General features: G+C 36.6%; 1 protein-coding gene across 5 annotated transcripts in view; it reads right to left on the bottom strand.

Annotated features, from left to right (window-relative positions):
* The window catches only part of UNC5D (unc-5 netrin receptor D), an 831,324-nt gene that overhangs the window by 63,611 nt on the left and 743,822 nt on the right, over positions 1 to 23,891 (bottom strand). For all 5 annotated transcript variants that reach the window (XM_056813499.1, XM_056813501.1, XM_056813497.1 and 2 more), the window contains 2 exons: positions 15,500 to 15,668; positions 8,847 to 9,074 (listed from right to left, as the gene is read on the bottom strand). In XM_056813499.1, coding sequence (XP_056669477.1) covers positions 8,847 to 9,074; positions 15,500 to 15,668 — 397 coding nt within the window. The remainder of the gene's footprint in view (positions 1 to 8,846; positions 9,075 to 15,499; positions 15,669 to 23,891) is intronic.

Here is a 23,891-nt window from a genome sequence, read left to right as displayed (position 1 = left end):
AGAATCCTGAAGCTGCTTTACTTTAGTATCTTCAGTGTCTCTCCACTCCCAATGGAGATAATGACTTTAGTCACTACTTCTCCAGGAGCAACTCATGTCATGTTCTGAACTTTGAAGGTTTTCTAGGTCATAATCTAGTCCAATTTGTCTCTATATAATTAATTGGTATTTTTATCTTCAGTAGATGTTTTGTTTGTGCTTACTTTGTCTTTCTCTACTTCTAGCTAGATGCATTGTCTCTTATTAGTTCAGTCACTTTGGTAACATGTTTTATGGAAACATTGAAAGAAAGAGAGATAGACAAATTCCCTTCACCAAAGAAGTGTTTCTCATCTAAGGACCTAGAATTTTCAGCTCCTAAATCTGGTATCTTCTTCCTCTTGACTGTCTCTAAACTAACTTGTTTTTAGATTTTAGATGCACCCCAAGAGATGGCATTTGATCTTAATTAGCCAATCACAAGACATTTTCTGTTAGTATCATGTGCCTTTTTAAAATGACCCCAAGACCTTATGATGCTTTCAAATTGAACAATGAATTATTCATTTTTTGAATGATTGATTTAATCAAGATGTTTGAGCCTTCTATAATATATTGGTGTTGGCCACTACCCTTACATACATAGTATGGACAGGGTTGAGCTTTCAAAGCAAGTAATTACTATCATATCACATTTTAGTAAGGATATTATTAATAAGCTAGAATGTGTTTAGCAGGGTTAGTAGGATATTGTGGGTCTCAATTTTATACTGTGTAAGGATAATAGTTCACATTCTTATTATTTCCCAAATTTACAAAATACATTCTGTGCAACAACCTTGGAAGAAAGATAATGCAAGTATTATTATTCCTGTTTTATAGATTAGGAACCTGAGGCAGAAAAAGTTTAAATGACATTCCCATGCTCACTTGGCTAGAAAGAGCTAGGAAATATCAGAACCAAGACTCAAACTCAGCTCTGCTGACAATAAGATTGATGTTCTAATGACTGGTATCAACCTTTCTGTGCAATTGAAATTTTCTTCTTTGTGGAAATCCCCAGTCCTGGCTGGGCATATTTTTGTTTCAGATTCCCATTTCTTTAAGATGTAAAATATGCCCTGCTATACAAAATCAGCTGTCACAATCAGCCTTGTCTCTATTCCCAAAGGATGACAAGCATTTCATTAGAGCTAGAGTTGTGGCAAACTCTAATGTAGACAATTTCTGCAGAAATGTCCCATGAAAAATACATACTAATTTTGATTAAATACCCAAGGGCTCCATTGGAATTACAGAAAATGAGTTAGTACTGGAAACACAATCATCAGCTCTCTTCCACAGAAAAGAGAGAGAAAGAGAGAGAGAGAGAGAGAGAATCAGAGACAAAGACAGAGAGACACAGAGAGAGGGGGGGGCAGGCTCTCATCTACATGCCTCTCCAAGTGCTTTTTGATGTTCCAAAATTAATTGTTTTTTTCCAGGTTTGTACATAGAGAAGAGGTTTTTTTTCCAAGAAAATATTTTTTGAAAACATGTAGAAATTAAAATAAAAAAACTACATACTCAATGTATGTATGTAGAAATGGGTGGGATCAAATTGATAACTCCTTAGAAACTGAGAGCCAGGTTTTCAAGAGGTTGTGTGTTCATGTCCTGCCTCTCATAAACACTTACTTTACCCCTCATACTTTTAGGCTACTCTCTAATAATAAGCTGCAAACAAACCCCAGATATGTATCACAGTTTCTATCTTAAGGATGTAATCTTACAAAGTAGTGAAATCACGGATCTAGATAGGGTGAAATAAAGAAGAAGAAAGAAAGAAAGAAAGGAGAGTAGAAGAGAGAGAGGGAGGACAAGGAGGGAAGATAAAGAAGGAAGAAGAGGAAAAGAGAAAGACAGAATCCCAGAAAATCTAATCATGGACAAAACTGAGGATGAAGGAAAGGAAAATTTTGAGCTCATACCTACTACAAATTCAATAAAAACGACATGGGATGTTTAACCTAGAAAAAAGAATACTGAGAATCTGAAGGGCTATTATAGGAAAATGAGATTAGTTTTGATGATTAAGAACAATGGTGTTGGAGTCCAAGATGCTATGATACTGATCCAGAACATTTTGAGTTGCCTCACCATCTCTCCTTCCCTTTCCCATTCTCCTTTCCAAGTCCTTTATTAACCAGTATGTTGTGAGACAGACCAAGGCAGTTTGAGATAATTTTGCTCATAGATGGGTTGACCTGAAATCTACTTGTGGGTGCTTTGGGAAAGAAATAAATAAAGGGGGTCTGTGAGGCAGCTCAGTAAAAAATCAAGAATGGAAACAGGAGGTCCTTGGTTTAAATTTGGCCTGAGACACTTCCTAGCTATATGACACTGGGTAGGTCACTTAACCCCAATTGCATAGCCCTTACTACCCTTCTACCTTAGAACCAATACTTAGTATCAATTCTAGGACCGAAAGTAAGACTTTAAAAATACATAGAGCTGTCTCTATGGATATGTAGGAAATTTTTGAGCTCTTAGGCTGCTTTTACATGTTGACCCTAAATCTGTTATAATTTAAAATGGAGGGAAGCTGTGCTTATTTGAACCTACATTAAAAAAATATTTATCTGAAATCTTAGGCTATAGGTAGCCCTAGATACTCTTTCTAGTAATGGTAACTCACAATCCTGGTTTTATTCATACCAACCCACTCATATACCCTCTGATCATGTTGGAAATGTCAAAATACTCCTTGTCTACATTGGCACTTCTGTGCCCTTCCTTTACCATTATAGTTATGACTCAGGAAACTCTCCTCCTTAAATGTAACTTCAATTCAAGCATATTATTTAATCTAGTTCCTGGTAGACATTATCTACTCTTCTAATGGAGATTCTCCTGCCTTCTTCAGTGACTTTTGTCTGCCTTGTGATCTTTCTCTCTATCCTTTCCTTCCTTTAGTCTAAATTTGCATATCCCAAATTTCTATCAAATATCATAACTCTTCATTTGGGGAATCTACTGATATCTCATGACCTATTACTCCTCTCTCTCAATATCAGATAAAGGATGGTCATACAATTGATCTTGTATTCTTCATTTCACTTCAGGTCCCACTCCTGACATGCTGGACTTTCTCTACAACAGAAATATCCTCACCTTGGAAGTCCATTCCCTTCATGGGCTTCTCCCATTGGAAGTACATTCCAGTGCTGTATTCCCTTTATCAGATTGGCTGATTCCTGTCAGAATTTCCATTTTAAAAGAACATCCTCAGATGAGCTATGTTTTTATTCTTCTCTAGGATCTACTGATTTTGCTGACTTATACTACTCTGATTCTGTGAGGCTACCTTCTTCCCTCACCCTTCTTTTCAAATTCCTTTTCTAAGTTATCTTACTTCATTACAATATAAGCTCTTTGAGAGTATGGACTGTCTTTTTGCTTCTATGTGTATTCTCAATATTTATTATAGTGCCCAGCAAATAGTAAAAGCTTAATAAATGTTTACTGAATTAAATTGGCTTACATTCATCTAAAACTGTTCAATTTCCACATTCAAGAATTGTGTATTTTTGAGACAGCTGGGTAGCTCAGTGGATTGAGAGTCAGGTCTAAAGATGGAATATCTTGGGTTCAAATCTGGCCTCAGACACTTCCTAGCTGTGTGACCCTGGGCAAATCATTTAACCCCAATTGCCTAGCCTTTATTGCTCTTCTGTCTTGGAACCAATGTAGAGTATTAATTCTAAGATGGAAGTTAAGGGTTTTAAAAAATTATGCATCCTTTATTTGATCATTATCTTTAGTCTTTCCATCTTTCTCTATACTTCACTCCTCCTAAAATGACTTTTCCTATTCACCTTGACCTCCAATACCTTCATCTCTCACTTTGTCAGTTATCACCTGTCCTTTTCTAAATATTCTTTCTGTAGAAATCTTGGCTCTTTGGAAGCCATTTCAATTTTACACTATTCAGTGCTCTTGATTCACTTGTTTCTTTATCTTAATATCAATCGCATCTGGCAAAATGGCACAGTGGATAGAGTGCTGGGCCTAGAATCAGGAAGATTCACTTTCATGAGTTTGAATATAGCCTCAGACATTTACTTAGTGAGGTGACCTGGGCTAGTGATTTAAATGTGTGTTTTAGTTACTCATCTGTAGAATGAGGTGGAGAAAGAAATGGCAAACCTCTTTGCCAAAAACCTCTAATGGATGAACAAAGGGTTGGGTATGACTGAAAACCTACTCAGCAGCAATCACAATCATCACACTGGCCAGACCAGAAACCTGGATTATTCTCACTACTGTATCCTTCCTTCATTTCTATTTATCTATTGAAGAATTATAACAAATTACAAAACCATATTGACTGTGTTCACTCTAAATGCATGCTAGCTAATCTCATTTAGACCCTCTCTTTAACATGGAAATTATATTATTTTATGTCATTGAATATTTATTAAGTCCCCTTGTTTTCAGACATTGTGCTAAATGCTAGAGTTTCAAAGAAAAGTAAAAGATAGTCCCTGCTTTCAAAGAGCTCAAAATCTAATGTAAGAGACAACTCACCACCAACTATGTCCAAACAAATTATATATAGAATAAATTTGAAATTGTCAACAGAGAAAAAATTCTAGAATTAAGGGAAAGGTTCCTGTAGAAGGTGGGAATTTAGGTGATACTTAAAGGAAGCCAGGAAAGTAGGATGAAAAGAGAAAGCATTCCAGGCATGGAGAACAACCAAGAAAAAATATCTATAGATAGGGTTTCATTTGAGTTTGATCAAGGAGGCTAGTACTACTTCTATTTGATTTATTCTCTTGCTTATCACCAACAGCTATTCTAAACCTTTTCTTCATCTCGAAGTATCTAGTGCCTTACCCTTACCCCAACCAAACATTTCTATTGAGTGCCCCTTGTCTCATACTAGAATAAGAAAGAGAGAGAAACAGTGGGAGAGAGAGAGGGAGGTAGGAGATGGGGGAGGAAAAGAGGGGAAAGAGGAAGGGAGAGGGACAGAAACAGAGAAAGATAATTCAACAAGAGTTACTTCTCCTCTCCTTATCTCATATCCTTGTGAACTAATGTTTCAATATATTGTAATTCACTCTGCTCCCTAATGATGTGAATGCATCACATCTAATCTTTAGCCGAATTTCATTCTCTACAATATCAGTTTCATACACTCTTTACCAATCACTTCACTTCTCTCCTGGATTATTAAAATAGACTTGTAATTGGTCTCCCATTCTGAACTTACTCCCCCATCTAATCCATTCTCCAAAAAGATACTAAAGCCTAAATCTGTCCATGCTATCCTCTACTTAATAAAATTTATTGGATCCTTATTATTTCCAGTATAATGTTTGACATTTAAATCTCTTTGCAATCTGTCTGGTTCTTAGTTTTCTTAACTATTGCCTTCAGTGCATTCTGTGATCCAGTCTTACTTGCCTAATTGATCTTCCCCACATACGACACAGCATTGCTGGTTTCCATTCCTTGTCATTGGCTGTTTCCTATAATTAGAATATTGTCACTCTCATTTCTGACTCTTAGAATCCTTGTTTTCTTGCACGACAACTCCAGGGCCACCTAACAACTGATGGAAGCCCCCTCAGCTCCTTACTTCAAGTTTCTAGCCCTTTTCCCTCAAAGGTTATGTTCTATTTTCTCTGAAGCACCTACCTCACAGGGTTATTATGAGGATTAAATGAAATGTAACCACAGCTACAAAACTCACTGATCTTGGACTCCTCCAGCTCAGGTTATGCACATAATTTTTGTATAAAGTGCTTAGCATTGTGCCTGGCATATAAGTGCTTCATGAGTGCTTGTTTCCTTCTATGTCTCTACATTAACCTTGTATATTTTGACTTATGTATGTCTGTGTCCATCAGAATATAAGTGCCATCCATGATGACAGGTACTGTTTTTGCTTTTTCTTTGTCACTCCAGCCCTTAGCATAGTAGTTAGAACAGAGTAAATTTTCAACAAATGCTTGTTGATTAATTGATTACTAGCTATCAAAACTATTATTATTATTAACAAAAATAATACTTTTAAAAGGAGATTAAGATGCATATATTCTGATCAAGAAGCAAACTTTTTCCTAGTGATAACTAAACTGGTACTAATATTTTAAAAAGTTAATAGATGTTGAGAAGAAAAACTATTTTCAAGTTCTCATTAGTACAAATTCCCTGGCAGTGCATTAATTCTAAAGATGGCTAATAATTGGTAGGCTTGATGGAGGAATATTGGCAATTTATTAAGAATAAAGCATTTGGCTTAACTTCAAATCCACTTGGCTATCTCTAGTCAGTGAGAATATTATTTTAAAACTTTGAATTTTAAAAAAGGTCATGATTTTCTGTGGTTGGTCTCTGTCTTAAAACATTGCTCTTCAAAATGGAAAAATGGAAAATTTCCCTACTGGGTCCCCAAGAACTCTAGACTTGCAAACAGATGCCTGATGGCCACAAAAGTAATAAGAAGGGCACCTAAATTGAGAAAGAATTTCTTCAGAGATTGCTTCTTTTACAGTATCAATTTAAGTTTTTTCAATTTCCCTTTTATATGGAACAGAAGCTTTTAACAGTTTCTTCATGGTGGTTATGCAAGACATTTTTGGTGATTGTGACTCCAATATTATCTGTGAACCAATCTAATTTTTCAGCAGGCACTGAGATACCCAATCACAATTATCTTTTGATTCTAAATTTTGAAGAATAATATAGGAAGGTGGCAGTTTTAAGACAATAAAGGAATAGAAAAACCTATAATATTATTTTGAATTTCTCTAAGCTATGAAATTGTACCTTTGCTAGAGATATACACGTCAACTACTGAATAAAAGAGAAATCAATAGATATTTCCTATACAAACCTGGAAAACAAGGGGTGGAGGAAGAGGGGGAGCATTGGGGTTAAGGAGGCTGTGAAGGAGTAGTTTTGGAGAATCTAAAACACTACCACATCATCTTCATTTACTCCTGCTCAGTGTTCAGACACTGTCTCATTTCAATTGGTAAACGTGTTTTCCAACTCAATGTCTTAAAAGTCAGAGACTGAATAAACATTTTCTGTGATAAACTTAATGAGCCAGGCCTAAAATAATAGGGATACAGAATAAGTTAAGGCTAAATGTGCATGAATATTTTCATATTATCTTTGGAACTATTAACAAGCTTTTGTTTTCTATGAGTTGTTCATTTAAGATGAATTTTACATGATTAAAAATGACATAGATGAAAATGAACCTGTGTCCATTGCTTGGTTCAACGCATAAAATGACTTTAGCTATAGTCACAATTTGTGATATTCAATCAAAGTCTGTGAGCTTAATTGCCTCTTCTTTGCTCTGCTCCATACAGAGGCTTATAATCAGAAAAATGCATATTATATATGTATATATGTATGCAAACATGAGTGGGTACACATACACACACAAATATACACACACTGTCCCTGAACCCATCCCTCCCTTGCCATGTTCATTTGTGTCCAAGTTTTTACCAGACTACAGGAGTACTGCAAATTGACCTTGGGGCAAGTGGGAGGGAGTAAATCTTCAAGCTGGGCCAAGGAGAGATAGAACAGGCATTAGCAGGGAGATAGAAAGACATGAATGATGATGGTTTGGAGATCACAGTTGTGGAAACTATGATCTAAGGAGATGGGGGTGAGGGGGGGAGGAACGCACTTAGCCTAACCTTCCACTTGACAACTTCCAATTTTAAACAATTATTCTTGGTTTATTCTTTATAACTCTGTAGCTTTTACTCTGCTGAAGGCATATGGTCAATGTCCTATAAATTCAGCACCTTGGACAAAGCTCTGCTTATGTATGAATATATGTGTGTGTGTATTTGTATATACTTCTATGTAGACACAAACATACATATATGCCCCTATTTTTAGGTATATAACTCTTATATGTAGGCATAAACATACATATATGCATCAATATTTATATATAAGCATATATATATAGGTTTGGATAGTTATATGCTTATATATAAATATTGATGCATATATGTATGTTTATGCCTACATATAAAAGTATAAACATATTTATATATACATACATATATAGGTATGTACTTAATATATATATATATATACCTAAATGTATACTCAAATAAATTTACATATGTATTTCAGTATATATACATGTTTACATATGTATATATGTGTTGGTACATATATGTAATCTAATATGTACTCAATAAAAATGATCAATATTCACAATTCCCTATGCTTATATTGCCTTCCTTCCACTTTACCTATTAAATCCTTACTCATTTTTTACTAACTCAGACACTATGTCATTTGTGAAATTTTCCTTGATTTCAATTCAATAGCCTTATCTTATGGATTTTGTTTTTGTATCTCTGACGTGTCACTATATAAAATAGCTTATTATATTTATTTCTGCATATGTCTTACCTCTTCCCCATATCATTAATTTCTTTCTTTTTTTTTAAAACCTTTACCTTACGTCTTGGAATCAATACTGGGCATTGGTTCCAAGAAAGAAGAGCGGTAAGAGCTATGCAATGGAGGTTAAGTGACTTGCCAGGGTCACACAGATTGGAAATGTCAGAGGAAAGATTTGAACCCAGAAAGTCCCATCTCTGGGCCTGGCTCTCAATCCCCCGTGCCACCCAGCTGCCCTCTAAACCATAAGTTTTTTGACCTTATCTTACCTAATTTTTTTTTTTAATTTCTAGGCATTGGGGTTGCATACAGTAGGTAGTTAAAAATGGCTGTTGAATGAACAAATGAATGTTCCATATTTTTCAAGTGATGTAAAATCACTTATTGTCATAAAGACAATGGAAGGATCGGGGACAACGTCTAACCTGGAATGCACAAGGGGTATTGTCCACACAGTAGACTCTCAAGTTGTAATCCAAGGAGTTGCAGGACATACAGCCAAAGACGGCCACCTTGAGTTGCTTCACAGCACAATCGGTGATGGGTTCTCCAGCGAGTGCATATGTCCCAAAGCTGTCCAGGAGGACATGACATGCAAAGGGGTCCAAAAGGCAATAACAGGAAGTCGATTCATCCTCCACTGACATCACCTCCTGTTAGGGAAGAAAAAATGCACACTAACGAGAACTCTTACAACTTGTAATTGACATGCTGCTTAAGATTCATTCTACAAGTCTACATTTCCCCCACAGAATATTTATATTTTTCTAATTGGCTTGATGCTTAATACAGATCTTTCATCAATCATGATAACTACTTTAATCAGCAGCTGTAGTTATGGTTATGTACGGTGCATTGAATTTCTACTTAATAAGTAATAATAACAAAGTGTAAGCAATTTCAGTGTCATTTTGAATGTCCAGTATCCCTAGTTAATTTTTTTTTTCAATGTCAAGTTCAGAAATTATCTTGAACATCAAAGTCAGTAGAGGAAATCTTTACATTAGTCTGCTTCTGACAACCTTTTATCAATTTTTTTTTTAGTATCCATCAAAGTAATTTATGTTTTTATTATTGGTTGTTTTTGCCCTTCAGTATAACAGAACCATTCATGAGGCACCATTAAATACAGTTTGACTAGTTTCTCCTGCTATATTTCACCACTTAGCTTTTAGCTATTTGTAATTTGCTAGCAATGGAAAAACAGAACCCCAATGCCGTCTCCCTTAACAACAAAAACTTCAAAACAAACAAAGAGAAATAATAAGCCAGTGAAAGAAGGAAAGAGAAACTAAACTGGTAAAAAGTAGAGAAAATATTTTAAATGAATTTTCACAGAAGGTCACAAGATTTAGAGCTTAATTGAGACTGTGATTATGTAGCCTCTTATTTAACAGATGAGTAAACAGAGTCTCAAAATGTTAACATGAGGTGTTCAAAGTCACACCTACAATAAAAATAGCAGGGCTAAGATTCCAAGTGATTGTAGGATTGAGACTTGAAAAGTACATGAGAAATTACTGAACCTGTCCACAACATTTTATGGAGAAGGAAACTGAAACCCAAAGCTGGAGAAGGAACTCATGCAAGGTCAAACAGGGAATGAGGAACTGAGCCACACTTTTAAACTGGTTCCTCTGACTTCAAATCCAGTGCCCTACTTTCACACTGTTCTTCAAACTGGTATTCTCTCCAAGATATATTCTTCTACTAATCTGTTAATGAAATTCATAAAATTCACTCTCCCAGGAAACTTCTTTCAAATGTAATGATAATGAGGAACTGAGAGTAGGATGTATAGAGGACTTCAAGAAGCAAAAAACAGAATCAGGAGATAGCTGTAATGCTAGAAAGGTTCTTTTTCACCTGAAGATGTGAACATGAGCTTATTTTTGCTTGTTGATAGTCTTTTCATCCATCCTCTCCTGAAAGTTTCTCAAAGTTATCTCCTAATTCAGGTGGGAGTTGGGGACTGTGTTCTAAAATGAGAATTATACCACTTTCATGATAGTTGACTACATAAAGCTATGAAAATAATCCTATCACACAGGCAAATCATAGACCTAAGTTTTCTAAGAATGATATTGATGTTGATAATTCTACCATCCCAGTTTTCTGTTTTTAGCTAACTAGTATAGCCCTTTCTGTTTTTTTTATCATTTCCCCTTCTTTGTCAGATGTTTTTTTAAATAACTAAATAAGATTTTTTTGTTCATTACAAACACTGATTTAACCTATATGTATATTTTCCATGTTTTGTTTCTTTGTCAATAACAAGAATATAATGAGACCAAGAGAAAGCTAAGGCTTAGAATTAAGAAATGGCTTGTATGAACAGGTATGTATACCAATCAAATTATTAATAAGCTTTCATTACATCTATAAGAGGATCCAGGCACTGTGCTATTGTGTTTTGAATACAAAAACAAAATAAATAACCCCTGCCCTCAAGAAGCTTATATTTTGGGGATAGGATGCAGTGGGTAATGAATAAATAGATGGCATTTATTAAGTACTTGTTATGTGAAAAGTCCTGAGTTAATTTCTAAGGAAACATAAAAAGAAGAGTAAGACAGCCCCTGCTCTCAAGGAGCTCACATTCTAATGGAGAAGTCTCTCTCTCTCTCTCTCTCTCTCTCTCTCTCTCTCTATATATATATATATATATATATATATATATATATATATATATATATATATATATATATATATATATATATATATATATATATATATATATATATATATATATATATATATATAACATTTCACCTGTAAATCAGATGAAAAGGTCCCATGGTCCTTCGAGTTTAGGAGGGAAGCAGATGGCAAAACCTCTTTGATGTCATTTCTACTGATAAAATCATATCAGTGACAGATGCTGAGCTATTTAACATTGCCAAGGACTTTGGTGTCAAGAACTTTCTTTTCTAGGTCTTCAGGAGCCCTGGCAGCAGCACCTTTAGAAACAGTTGCCAGGCTGCATCTGGACATTGGGATGGAAGCATTGCTATTCTCAAGGCTCTTGGGTTTAGGGTCTTGGGATGTCTTCATTAAGTATTGAGACATGTACTTATGAAGGTTATAAATAAAACATATGTAATTATGTATTGTGTGTGAAAAGTCAGGAGCAGTTGGGTGGATCAGGAAATGTTTCATGCAGAAGGTGGAACATAAAGGAAATCTTGAAAAAAATAGGGATTCACAGAGATGGAACTGAAGGAGTCAATACCAGGTATGAGGAGTGAATAATAGAAAATAGACATGGGGAATGAGGGAGAATAAAAGTGTGTGCAGAAGGGAGAGGGGGTGCATGGAACAATGAGAAGGGGAGATTACTAGGACTACATATTGTGTGAAGGTAAGTAATGTGTAACAAGGCTGATAAGGTAGGCTTTGAAGGAATTTAAATGCCAAACAGAGGAATTTGTACTTGATCTTAGAGATCATACAGAGATGCTAGAGTTTAATGAGTAGGGAATGACATTCAGATCATTAGACAGATCACTTTGACAGCTCTGTGGATAATGGATTTGAGGGGGGAGATAGTTGAGTGAGGGAGATCAATTAGAAGAGGCTATTGCACCAGTTCTGGAAAGAGGTGATGAATTGGAGGAGGGCTACATGAGAGAACAAAGGAGGGCACATCCAAAAATTACTGTGACAGAAACAGTAAGATTTTGGAAACTATTGATTATGTAGGGTCAGGGAAAGTAAGAAGTTAAGGATAAAAGAAGATTTTGAACCTGGAGGAGTATAAGGAATCTGGAACCCTCAACAGAAATATGGAAGTTTTTAGGTTTGAATTTGATTAGGAAATAATGCTTTCATTCTGTTTTGAATGTGCTGAATTTGAGGTATCTATGGGAAATTCAGTTAAAAATATCCAAGAGTCGGGGGCAGCTGGGTAGCTCAGTGGATTGAGAGCTAGCCCTAGAGACGGGAGGTCCTAGGTTCGGATCTGGCCTCAGACACTTCCCAGCTGTGTGACCCTGGGCAAGTCACTTGACCCCCATTGCTTAGCCCTTACCACTCTTCTGCCTTGGAGCCAATACACAGTATTGACTCTAAGATGGAAGGTAAGGGTTTTTAAAAAAAAATGTCCAAGAGTCTTGTGAAAAATTGGTACTCAGGATAGTAACCATGGTAGAAATTGTGAAGATTGGATTTAGCTATCTCCTGATTGTAACAATGAAGATACTTAGCTCTTCCTTTAGAGTGAAGCTAGAATTGTAATGCACAATCTATTTTAGATTGTAATCTACAAAAAGATGATAACTCAGTATTTTAAGTACATCTACCCATTTTAACCACAAAAAAGTATTAAGTAACTACACAAGGTGAATTTACCAAAAAAGGTGTTAAGTAACCCAAAAAGGTATAATCTAACCAAAGAAGGCGAGAACTAAAGAGTGGGCAGTCCTGGAGAAAAGCATCTGCTGTGATTGGTAGACATGAAATTTAGGGGAAGTGACACAAGAGAAAAAGATTCTTTAAAAAGAGTACAAAAGGCCAGAAGAAGAGATGTATTCAATTCAAGTTTCAATTGGATGAAGCATCTCTGACTCAGAGTTGGACTTGGAGGAGAGACTGGAGACAGACACCTGAGGAGCGACGGGAAGACAGACACCCAGACTTCTTTTCATTTAGACCATCATCGTTGGTGAGAGAAAGGCTGACTTAGTGACCCAGCCTTTCTGGTGGCGTGAAGTCTCCAGGAAAGACCCATCATCTTGAGACTCTCTGCCCCTGGCTTAGAAATTTCTAATTGGCTCAGAGAAAGTCAGAGTTCTCTCTCTCTCTCTCTCTCTCTCTCTCTCTCTCTCTCTCTCTCTCTCTCTCTCTCTCTCTCTCTCTCTTTCTCTCTCTCTCTCTCTCTCTCTCTCTCTCTGTCTCTCTCTGTCTGTCTCTCTCTCTCTCTCTGTCTCTCTGTCTCTCTCTCTCATTCCTTAATATTTTCCCTCTATTGTAAATAAACTACCATAAATGTATTTTACTTTAGTAATTCATTTGGGATTTAGAAATTTAAATCCCTGGTGACCACCTAATAATATATTTCAGTCTCAACCACACACACAAAAAAATTTAACAAAATCAAACAGATGGATGCTAGATTGATAGCTAAAAGAAAGATGTATGCATGTGAATACACACGCACACACACACACATACACCTTTTCTCTATTCCCATTTTTTTAATTTGGCATTTTGATACTATTGTTCAAAACTTCCTTTTTGTATTTTGAAGCACTACTCTATCCTGACCTACTTCCAAACAGTGTGACCACTTCTTAATATCCTTTGTTGGCACATTATCTATTTCAAACTTTCTAACTATGACTCTTCCCAAGTTTCCATTGCATGCCTACTTTTCTCCTCTATTCTCTTTTGGTAACCTTGTCAGCTCACTTAGCTATAACCATCATTGCTATGCACATAACCATCAGATATATCTATCCCTATATCATCTATATTGATACCTACCTGTCTCCATTATCACTCTTGACCTTTAGTCCTGCAACACCATTTGTCTATTGGCTACTTCAAATTGGATGCCCCATGGACAACTATAAATCAATACATTCAAAGATGAACTCATTATTTTTCCCATAAACTCGCCTTTCTTCTAAATTTCCTTTTCTCTCAAAGATTATCACTTTCTATTTACAGTCTTCCAGGTCCATAACTTCAGCATTATCATTGATTCTCCACTCCACATATATCTAAACAGTTGCTAAATCTTGCCAAGGCTCTCTTCAGAACATCTCATGCATTCAAACTCTTTCTCTTTACTCATACCAGTTATAAATCCATTTTAAACTTTAATCACACTTACCCAAATTAAGTCACCTAATTGACCTCTTTGCTTAAAATCTCTGACCATTATATCTACTATATAAAGTGCTACCAAAGTAATTTTCCTTAGGCGTAGATCTGATCAGATGGCACCTCCCACTCAAACAAATCCAGTTTCCCATTGCCTCAAGAATAAAACATGAACTCTTCTATTTAGCTTCTAAAGTCTAAAGTAATCTAATTCCATCCCATTTTCAGCCTCATATGAACAGTACACTGCTTTCATTATTCTTATATCTGGTCAATATTGCCTTTTTGCCTTTCCTCACACTCAACATTCCATCTCCCACCTCTATGCCTTTGTACTAGTCATATCCCATACTTGGATTACATTCCCTCCTTGTATCTTCTCATGTCAATCATTTCCTTTAAGATGCCTTCATGAATCCTTTTGTGATCCCCCAAATGCTAGTTTTCCCTTGCTCAAACTACTCTTTAATTAACACCTCTCAAACTACTTTTTAATTAGCACCTCACACAATTATATTTATTCTCTTTAAATTTATATTATACATATATGTATATATGTTTGTATGTTTGCACATACGTACAGATGTGTATATTTGTTGTTTACTCTATTAAAATGTAGGCTTCCTGTGATAAGGAACTGTTTCAGTCTTTATGCATGCTTAGCACCTAGCACCATGCTTGACACATACTATGTGCTTAAATCTATCTATGGATTGATTGATATAAAGATAGTGGAGTAATCTTCACAGACATGATAATTAAACTGATTATTTCATCAAATAGAGATTGTAGAGGTAGAGGAAAAGAATGCTTAGGCTGAAGTTTGGGGCACACCCAACATTAGAAAACTACATAGTACTACTCTACATTACTTAGAGTGGACTTTAATTTATGGGTACATGTACTCAATTTCCTATTCATTCCCAAACTACAACAAAAGGAATTTTTAGAAATTATTGTTTGAGAATTGTTTCTGGTCTCCCACATAGTACCCAAATATGAGCCCAACAGGAGAGGCACAAAGAGGTCCATATCTGAGTGGTTGTCCAGATGTAACTCTTTTCTTTCCCATTATCATGAAGATGCAAGAGCTGACTGTATTTTGACAGGTTTATATAGCATAGGACCCCAAAAAGAAAGAAATGTTTACAAATTACTAAACTGTTTCATGAAAATAGTAATGGAATCTAAGCCCATCTCCTCATCCCATACTCCCATACTATTTTTTTGAAAAAAGAACTCTTGATCTTACCTCCCACTTGCCCTGCTGGGTCCTCTTCTTCAAATGAATATTCCAGTGTTCAGAACTGACATCAGCACAGTGAGGTATGGTCAAAGCAAAGGGAGTTGTGACTACCATGTCTGAAGGCCCACAGGTGACTTCAGGACTCAGGAGTACTTCTGATCCATCTGGCTGGAGGCTTTGGTTACATTTGGAGGAAAAGAGGAAACATGAGCCAAAAAGAAGGATGGCTTCGTTAGACATGGCAGTGACAGGTCTCATTCAACAAGTGGGGTTGGGGAGAGAGGAATGATACTTGAGGTTTGAACATAAACCAAGTTTGCTGTACTGCTCACAGTCCAGAAGGTGGGTGACACACATGCAAATAATTCTATTTACTCCTAGCAGTTTTGCTGTAGAACAGCAGGACAAGGCTCTTAACAGTTGATGCCTACAGAGTGAGTTTAAAGCCCACATTTCAAACCCAGGGTCTGGACAAAGGGGAGACTGACAAATGCTTGCTAATATTTGCAGTGCAGAGTTGGAGAAAGGACAGGGGCAGGGGGAAGAGCCACCCAGACCCCTCTCCCAACTGCAATGCAAGATTCTTACTGATGGAACACCCAAGTCCAGGTGTTTAAACATGATGAAAACAGCTGATGCCGACAATGTTGCCACCAGATTCTTTCCTCCCAATCATACTACAGACAATATTTTCATAGTAGTCAATAATAACAATAACTTATTAGATAACAAAACAGCCCTTCAGCGATGTGCAGATTGAGTATTAACTTCTCTCATTTTGAAAATATATTTTCTGCCAATTCACAAATACATAGGTTATACATATTGACAGCACAGCAGATAGTTATAAATATGCATTTTCAAATGCATGAATATAGATCTTTCAAATCTCCCTCGTTTGGTGTCTAAATTTAACGTCATCCCACGCAAACCTGGTGTTCACATTTTTTATTTTGTTCTCTTTATTGTGAATAATTCATAATGGGAATGCAGAGTCATGAAACAGATGAAAGAAAATGACGGTTAACAGAAGGAAAAAAAATCTACCTCACTAAATGTGTCAGTTCCTACTTCATTTCTCCTTTTTTTAAAAAATCTAATTTCTCATCCTTCAGAAGGGAATTGTGACATCCAGTACAGTAATTAGGGGGAGGACTCTGGGGTGTTCTTTCTCCTCCCATTCCCCGGTGCCTGACTAGGTGGTCTTGGATAATCTACTTTATCTTTCTTTGTCTTATTTTTATTTGTAAAATAAAGGTTTACAGTGGGGTAGAGTTAATAAATATTCTGAGGCTCTTGGATGAAAAGAACAGTATGAGAATTGATTACATGTTGTTTCCTAATTTTCACTTCCAAAAGTGTAGGATCATGCATCTACAGCTAGGAAGGAATCTACAGGTGATCTAGTACAACCTACTCATTTTACAAATGATGAAACTGAGGCCCAGAGAGTTTATGTGACTTGCTCAAGATGACACAGGTAGTTGGTGGTAGAGTCAATATCTGAACACAGATCCCATGACTCCAAATCCAGGACTCTTTCCCAACCACCAATTATGAACATCCAAATAAGTCGCCAGTGATTGAAAAAGTCACCTCCTTGATAATAGAAAGTGATTCTATTTCAGTGCATTTCAATGCATCTCACTGTTTTCAAAAATTCTAACAGCTTCAATAGAAACTCATAAAATAGTTTAAAAGTTTAACCTCTAAATTATTTTTTGTAATCATTCTGTTCTAAACGTGCTCTCTTTTTTTCCCTTTCTTCCTCTCTTCCCCCATGTGTTAGCAGTTGCCCTTGTATCTTGTTATCTCTGATTTGCAGCTGCAACAAACTTAAGATATTTAACTCAGCAGGTGCATCATCTCTAGCCTATGGCAGCTATCACATCGGCAAGGGATGCATACACTTTCACCCCTGACTCACAAAGCTGTACCCTGCCCAGACACAAAGGCATTCCAGTTTACTTAAAGTTAACTACAGCCCCAAGTTTGACGATTCCTGTCCATGCTGGGAGCAAAGTACAGGTGAAGCTGGAAGCCATCTTGCATTGACTTTCAGCCACTGTGATCCAGAGATTAAGCGAAGCCACAGGTGATGATTCACTGAAGGAAGGAAGTCATGCTTTTGGAGCGAAAGGGCAAAAACAAAGGTTTTTCCGTGGGGACTGGAGGTGGGCAGGCAAGAGGGGGGTTGGAAAATGGCCCATTAGCCATTGGGAAGTCTCCATGAATGGCTTAGAACAATGTGCTCGAGGTTTGAAAAACGTAAAATTTAAATGTGAGCTATAACCAGCATGCGACAGCAGCCCTGGACCACTGCCAGGGGCCATTAGAGAGGGTTAAGCGGTTTCTGTGTAATTGGTGCCTGCATTCATCACGTACAGGAATAGCAGGGATGCTTGTGAGTGACCGATGACAAGCTTTCCTAAAAGAACTATTTAATTGCTTTCAGAGAATCATCCCCCTTGTTGAACATATTGTTCAAACATATGGGAATTTGGGGAATTATTTAATGCCAAATGAACTGAAATCAGCTAATTAGATGAACTCTCACACTCATTGTGAATAGCAAGACTCCTTTCTGTAATAACTTAAACAGCATTAGGAGTCAGAGGCAGTACATATTGGGTATTAAGCAAAGCATGGGACGGGAGCTTTGCATAAAGCAGATACTGGCCATTTCCATAAGTGCAAAGTAAGTAAATCAAGATTTATATCTAATCCCCCTACAGCGAAAATAATGTGAGTGGGTGTAGAGTCTCCAGTGAAGGAACAAAACATAATCTCTCCATTTTTCCATGATTAATGATAATTTGCCCTTTCCTACCTCCTTCTATCTGTGGCAATCAGAGGGCTTTACAAATATTAATTAACACTCATCACACACCTGTGGAGGCAGGTGTTTCAAGCATAAGGTCACAGAGAAGTCAATCAAAATGAGGAGAACAAAACCTGAAATGCCTGATTCAGACTCTCCTGCTGTAACAGACTCTGTGGCATCTTATGTCTCTGTTCATGCTTCCTTCACGGGGTTCTGCCTGGATGCCTTGCTGTGGCTTTCAGGTGACCCTGAGCTCCTGAAGGACCTGCCAGCAACACACACGCTCTGACTAGTCCAAATAGGGTGGAAATACTCTGAAGGTAGGCCTGGTGGCAGAAAATGCAGCTGTTGTCCAAGGACTAGCCTCACTCAGAACAAAGAAACTTGTCACCTGAAGGAAGCCTGGCCATCAGCTGAGGATTATTGTCAGGCCAGGCAACTCATGATTCCCTAGGAAGGCACAGAGGAATGGCAATCTGCATCAGTGAAGAGAATAATATAGCCATGGAATAGAATCATGTTTCAAATATTTGGGAAAAGTTAACTTGCTTAAGAACTTCAGTCTAAAAGAAAGCCGGCCACCTAGACTTTCTCAAGGAGAGTAAAAACAATAGTAGCCACAAGACCAAACCTGTGGATCCCGGTTCAGATTCTAAGCAAGGGATGGAGAGTTATGGGCATGCTTTGTGCCATACAGTTTGAAAATCTGTGATAAAGATCCCTAACTGTACAAAAGAAAAATGAAAATTTATAAATGGAGAAAATTTAAAAAAATTAAAATATTGTTTAATGGTTGGAAAAGAAATGCAGAAGAAAATGTATGATTTATCAGTTATTTGTACAGGTTTGTAATTTAGGGTTTTGATTTTAAAAGATTACTTCATTACAAAAATGAACTATATGGAAAAAGGTATTGATATATATATATATATATATATATATACCTGTATATACATGTATAACCCAGTGGAATTGTTTGTCAGCTCTGGGAAGGTGGAGGGTGACAACATGGGTCATGTAACCAGGGAAGAATATTTTAAAAACAAAATATAAATTATATTTTAAAAAAGACTATAACATATTCAACATGTAAATGAAAAAAATAAAATATCATTTAATACATGAAAATCCTAGTTCAGATGGTATGCTTTTTTCCTCAACATGGTGGGGAAAAAAGGAAAAAAAATTGTGTAAGCTTTCTGTGATTATTATGGACTGAATCACTAATATCTATGAACTGACCACTTTCTTGGAACATTGTATAAAAGTCTTAGAATTTTATATTATATTATTATTTATATTAGAGATCCTACATCCAATTATCTAGCACTAGAAGGAATCTTTTTATATTTTAAACTCATCACTTGTCTTAGAATTGATAACAAGTATGGCTGCCAAAGTAGAACAGTGGAAAGGATGAAGCAACTGGGCTGAAGTGACTTTTTACAGGGTTACAAAGCTAAGAATTTTATAGCTAAAGAATTTTATAGTCTAGTTTTACAGAAGAGGAAACTAACCCCCCAGGGAGATTAAATACGTTCCTGAAGTCAAATCCAGTAGTAGTATTAGAATTTGAACCCCGTCTTCTGAGGCCAAATCTAAAGCATTCATGACCATACCAGGGTGTTACTGTAATCCAGTCTATAGGATACAATGTTTATGGGAAGGAGAGTTGTTCTAGACCCAATAGGAAGTCCTGGCTTCATAAACCCTTGATTCTAAAAGCTAGAATTAATATACAGCCAGTCTTGCTGAAGCTGTTTTGATTTCTTAAAGGCTAGGCTGGGAAGGGTAGATTTGTAAATTCAAAAACTGGCCCTCACTAAGTTTCTGAATGTCCTGAAGTAAATTGCTTCTTGTTCCTATACTTGCCTTTCCCCATTTTAAAAAGGTAAGTGGAAGAATAATATGCTTGTGAAGGCCCATGGGAAGTACCGGTGCTGCAGAAATGCTCACATGTGTTACACTTGGTAGATACCAGTATTCTGAGACAGGGACGGCACCAGGAAAATTTTTGAAGCTGGCAACAGATGCACAATTCAACTTAATTACAAATGTTCAGTGTCTACTGTGTGAAGGGCTTTGGGCTATTATGTATTGTTTAATTGTCCCTTCATTTCTCCTTAGAGATCATTCCCCTCTTGTCTATGTGGGACCCTCCAGGTACTCACTATCCTTCTGCAAGTCATTGATTGCCTGGAGTGTCCAAATACAGGGTTCTGTCTAAGTCTCTCTCCTTGAGGTGTCCCTAAAAACAGGAACTAGATGGACTTCCTGATCCCCAACTGCCTAACCCATTTAATCATCAATGACTAAGATGAAGATTTCCACTGTATACAATGACCACACAGATGGAGGAGATCCAGGGACCAATACCTCATGGAAGAGGTCTGGACCCCATATCTTCATTGCTCTAAACAGAATCAATTGTTGTATTTTCTGAATCTACTCTAAAAATTATTACAACTCACTTTCTCACCATCAAGTATATAGTCGAGTTGAAGGGAAGATTCACTATCCCTTTTTTTATTATCCATCTCCTTTCAATACCCCTGAATGCCAGTATAATCAAATGCTACTCACTTCCTCTCTCTCCTATTTCCTAAAGCCAAGGAGAGCATCCCAAGGTAATCTTCCATTGTTGGTATGAGATGTTGCCTGTGTTTCCTTCTGCCTCTGGACTCTGCCAAGCCTTATTTTCCCTATGGAAATGTAACACCCCTCCCTTTTTTTCCCCCAAATAATTTTTCTTGAGGTTCATTCCAATTTCTTGTGTGAGGTAATATGATAAATTATTGTCAGTTGTTGATAATGCCTTCATATTTTATATCTTCCCAGGCATACTGTTGTTGCTATTTCTACTAATGAAAACACTAGTCCTAGGACTGTCAGTACCAAAAGTAAGACTATTTATATCTTATAAAAGACCTTTTATGATTTACAAAGCACTTTCATATAAATTTTCTGTGATTTTTATACCAACCCTGTAAGGTAGGGCCAGGCAATCATTATAATTATATTTTATAGGTGGAATAAAGTGAATTGGAAAATTTAAATGATTTGCCTTAAGTCAAAGAAGGAGGATCTTAAAGGGCTAAGAAAATTAGGGCCCAAGTTTTTTGACCCCAAATGAAGCTTTTTGTTTTTGTTTCCTTTTTTCAGCTAGTCTAATTAGATTTCAACAATCCCTCTTGAAAGACAATATTATACAGTGCATAGATAACTAGGTGTGAAGCCATATGGACCTGTGACTAAGTTGCCTCTGACAGACAGGGATTTACATGCCTTAAAGCTATTATAGCTTAACAGAGCACTAAAAGTTTTGGGACTATGTAACTGTGGGAAGTCACTTAATCTCTAAGGGCTCTAAGCAATTTTTCAGAGAAGATGGTAGCCTGAATTGGTAATTCCCCATTAAGGTAATGCCAATATCACTGAAATCATAGGTTTGATCCTTATTTTCATTCTACCTCTGAAACCTCAAGGGTAGGGCACCTGGGTAGCTCAGTGGATTGAGAGCCAGACCTAGAGATGGGAGATTCTGGGTTCACATTTGGTCTCAGGTATATCCTAGCTGTGTGACCCTGGGCAAATCACTTAATCCCCATTCCTTTACCACTCTTCTGCCTTGGAACCAATACATAGTATTGATTCAAAGGTGGAAGGGGTAAGGGTTTAAAAGAAAAACACACACATATAAGAGTGAGTAATTAAAAGAATTTCAGGTCCTGTGATAGGGCTAGTGAGGGGAGGTATATTTCAAGATTGGATAGGGAGGGAAACTTGCCCAAATTTAAAAAAGCATTCCTTAAAGGAAGAAAACTATCTGCTTCCCATCTACCTAAGGCTGGCCCTATTAGAAATGAAGAATGATAAAGAAATGATGGATTGAGTTATGTTGTAAAAGTGGTGTTATCCATATATGTAGGTCCAGGAATATTCTGGAGGGTAGTAACAGTGAAAAACATGTCCTTTTACAGGGCTAGCTTTAGGATAGTAGCTGCTCAAAAAAGGCATATCTGGAAGGGCATTCAAATTGATTTTGCCTCTGCTTTAAAGATCTCAAGTGTTGCTGCTGACCCGTAAGCTATCATCTACTCCAGGCAGAAGAATCAGTTACTAAATTCCAGACCTGTTTTGCCCCATTTGCTTTTGCCTTACTGCACTAGGCAATTACTCCTCCTTGCTTTCCTCCTTATATATTATATGGTCTATATTATAGATTAATGTTGGTATGATCATTTTTACTCAGCAGATCATTCAGGAAATTAAGACAAGGGATTAACGATCATTTTACAATGTCAAACCCCAGGTCAGTACGTAATTAAATCATATTTTAATAGAATGAACATATAAAGGGAGTTGGATGCAAGCTTTACTTAGTCACCAACCTGCGTATGGGGGAGGAAAGGGAGGAGCTCAAGAAAGACAGCAATTCTTATCCTCCCACTAGCACTCCAAAAGTAGACACCAAGTTTTAGCTATTTTCCTACTGCCTTCTCTTTAAACTTACAAGAATTTTTCTCTAGTGTCAGTTTTGTAGGAACCTCAAATTTTTCTGGTTCAACTATTTTTTTAACTCGAACTGGAACATTTACTTAAACTATGAGCTCCATTTAGAAAATTTGGATAAGCTCCATTAAGATAATAACTGTAGGAATTAATAGGATGACAGTTATAGGATGACAGAAAAAGACCTTAGAGGAAGTGTGAGGGAGGTAAAAGGGCATTTATTATGCACCTAAAATGCACCAGCCCCTTTGCCGTCTTGTAAATACTATCTCATTTGAAGACATTAGGCCTAGCCCTTTCATTTTATAGAAAAGGATACTGAGGTCAACAAAGATGAAGCGGTTTACCCAAAGTCACACAGGTATGAAATGATAAAACCAGGATTTGACTTTAAGGCATTTGATTATATATTTAATAAGGGGGAAAGTATGTGGCCTCCCTCCACCCTCCCTGCAGGTTGTAGAGGAGTTAAGAGGGAGACGCTTTGGATTCTGAAGCATTCTTTTCTTGTATGAGTGTGCAATAGTTCAACTTGTTTGGATTCTGAAGATATTTTTGCTCACAGCTTTCTAAAGACTTCTGTATGAGGGTATCATAATTTTCATTTAGTTATTTGAATTTTAAGGAAGGTGATCTTATTCATTTATTTATATATTTGTTTTTGGAGGAGGTAATGAAGAGAAAAGAGGAGGAAGGATAAATGAAATGGGATCAGGGAAAGAAAGTGGTAGAGGAGATTTAACATTTGCTTCCCTTAATTTTGTAAGTCTTTACATATACTGAATTAAATATACTTCATCATTTACAGTGCCTTACATTATATCTAATTCATAGTCAATTAATAAATGCTTGGGAGTTGATATATTCCTCTAGTTCTTAAGGAAACTTACAAATATACCATCAGCAGAGGATAATAATAATAACTGGCACTTATATAACCTTCCAGTTTGCAAAGTGATATATATGTATGTATATATGTACAGATCAGATTATATCTGATCCTCAATAATATATAATCTATATAATCTGATCCTCACTCAATCTGCCAAAATTATCACCATT

Source organism: Monodelphis domestica, chromosome 1 (genome assembly GCF_027887165.1).
Source record: "Monodelphis domestica isolate mMonDom1 chromosome 1, mMonDom1.pri, whole genome shotgun sequence".
Taxonomy (NCBI): domain Eukaryota; kingdom Metazoa; phylum Chordata; class Mammalia; order Didelphimorphia; family Didelphidae; genus Monodelphis; species Monodelphis domestica.
The sequence above is the reverse complement of the archived record's forward strand: the minus strand, read 5'-3'. Positions and strand labels throughout refer to the sequence as shown.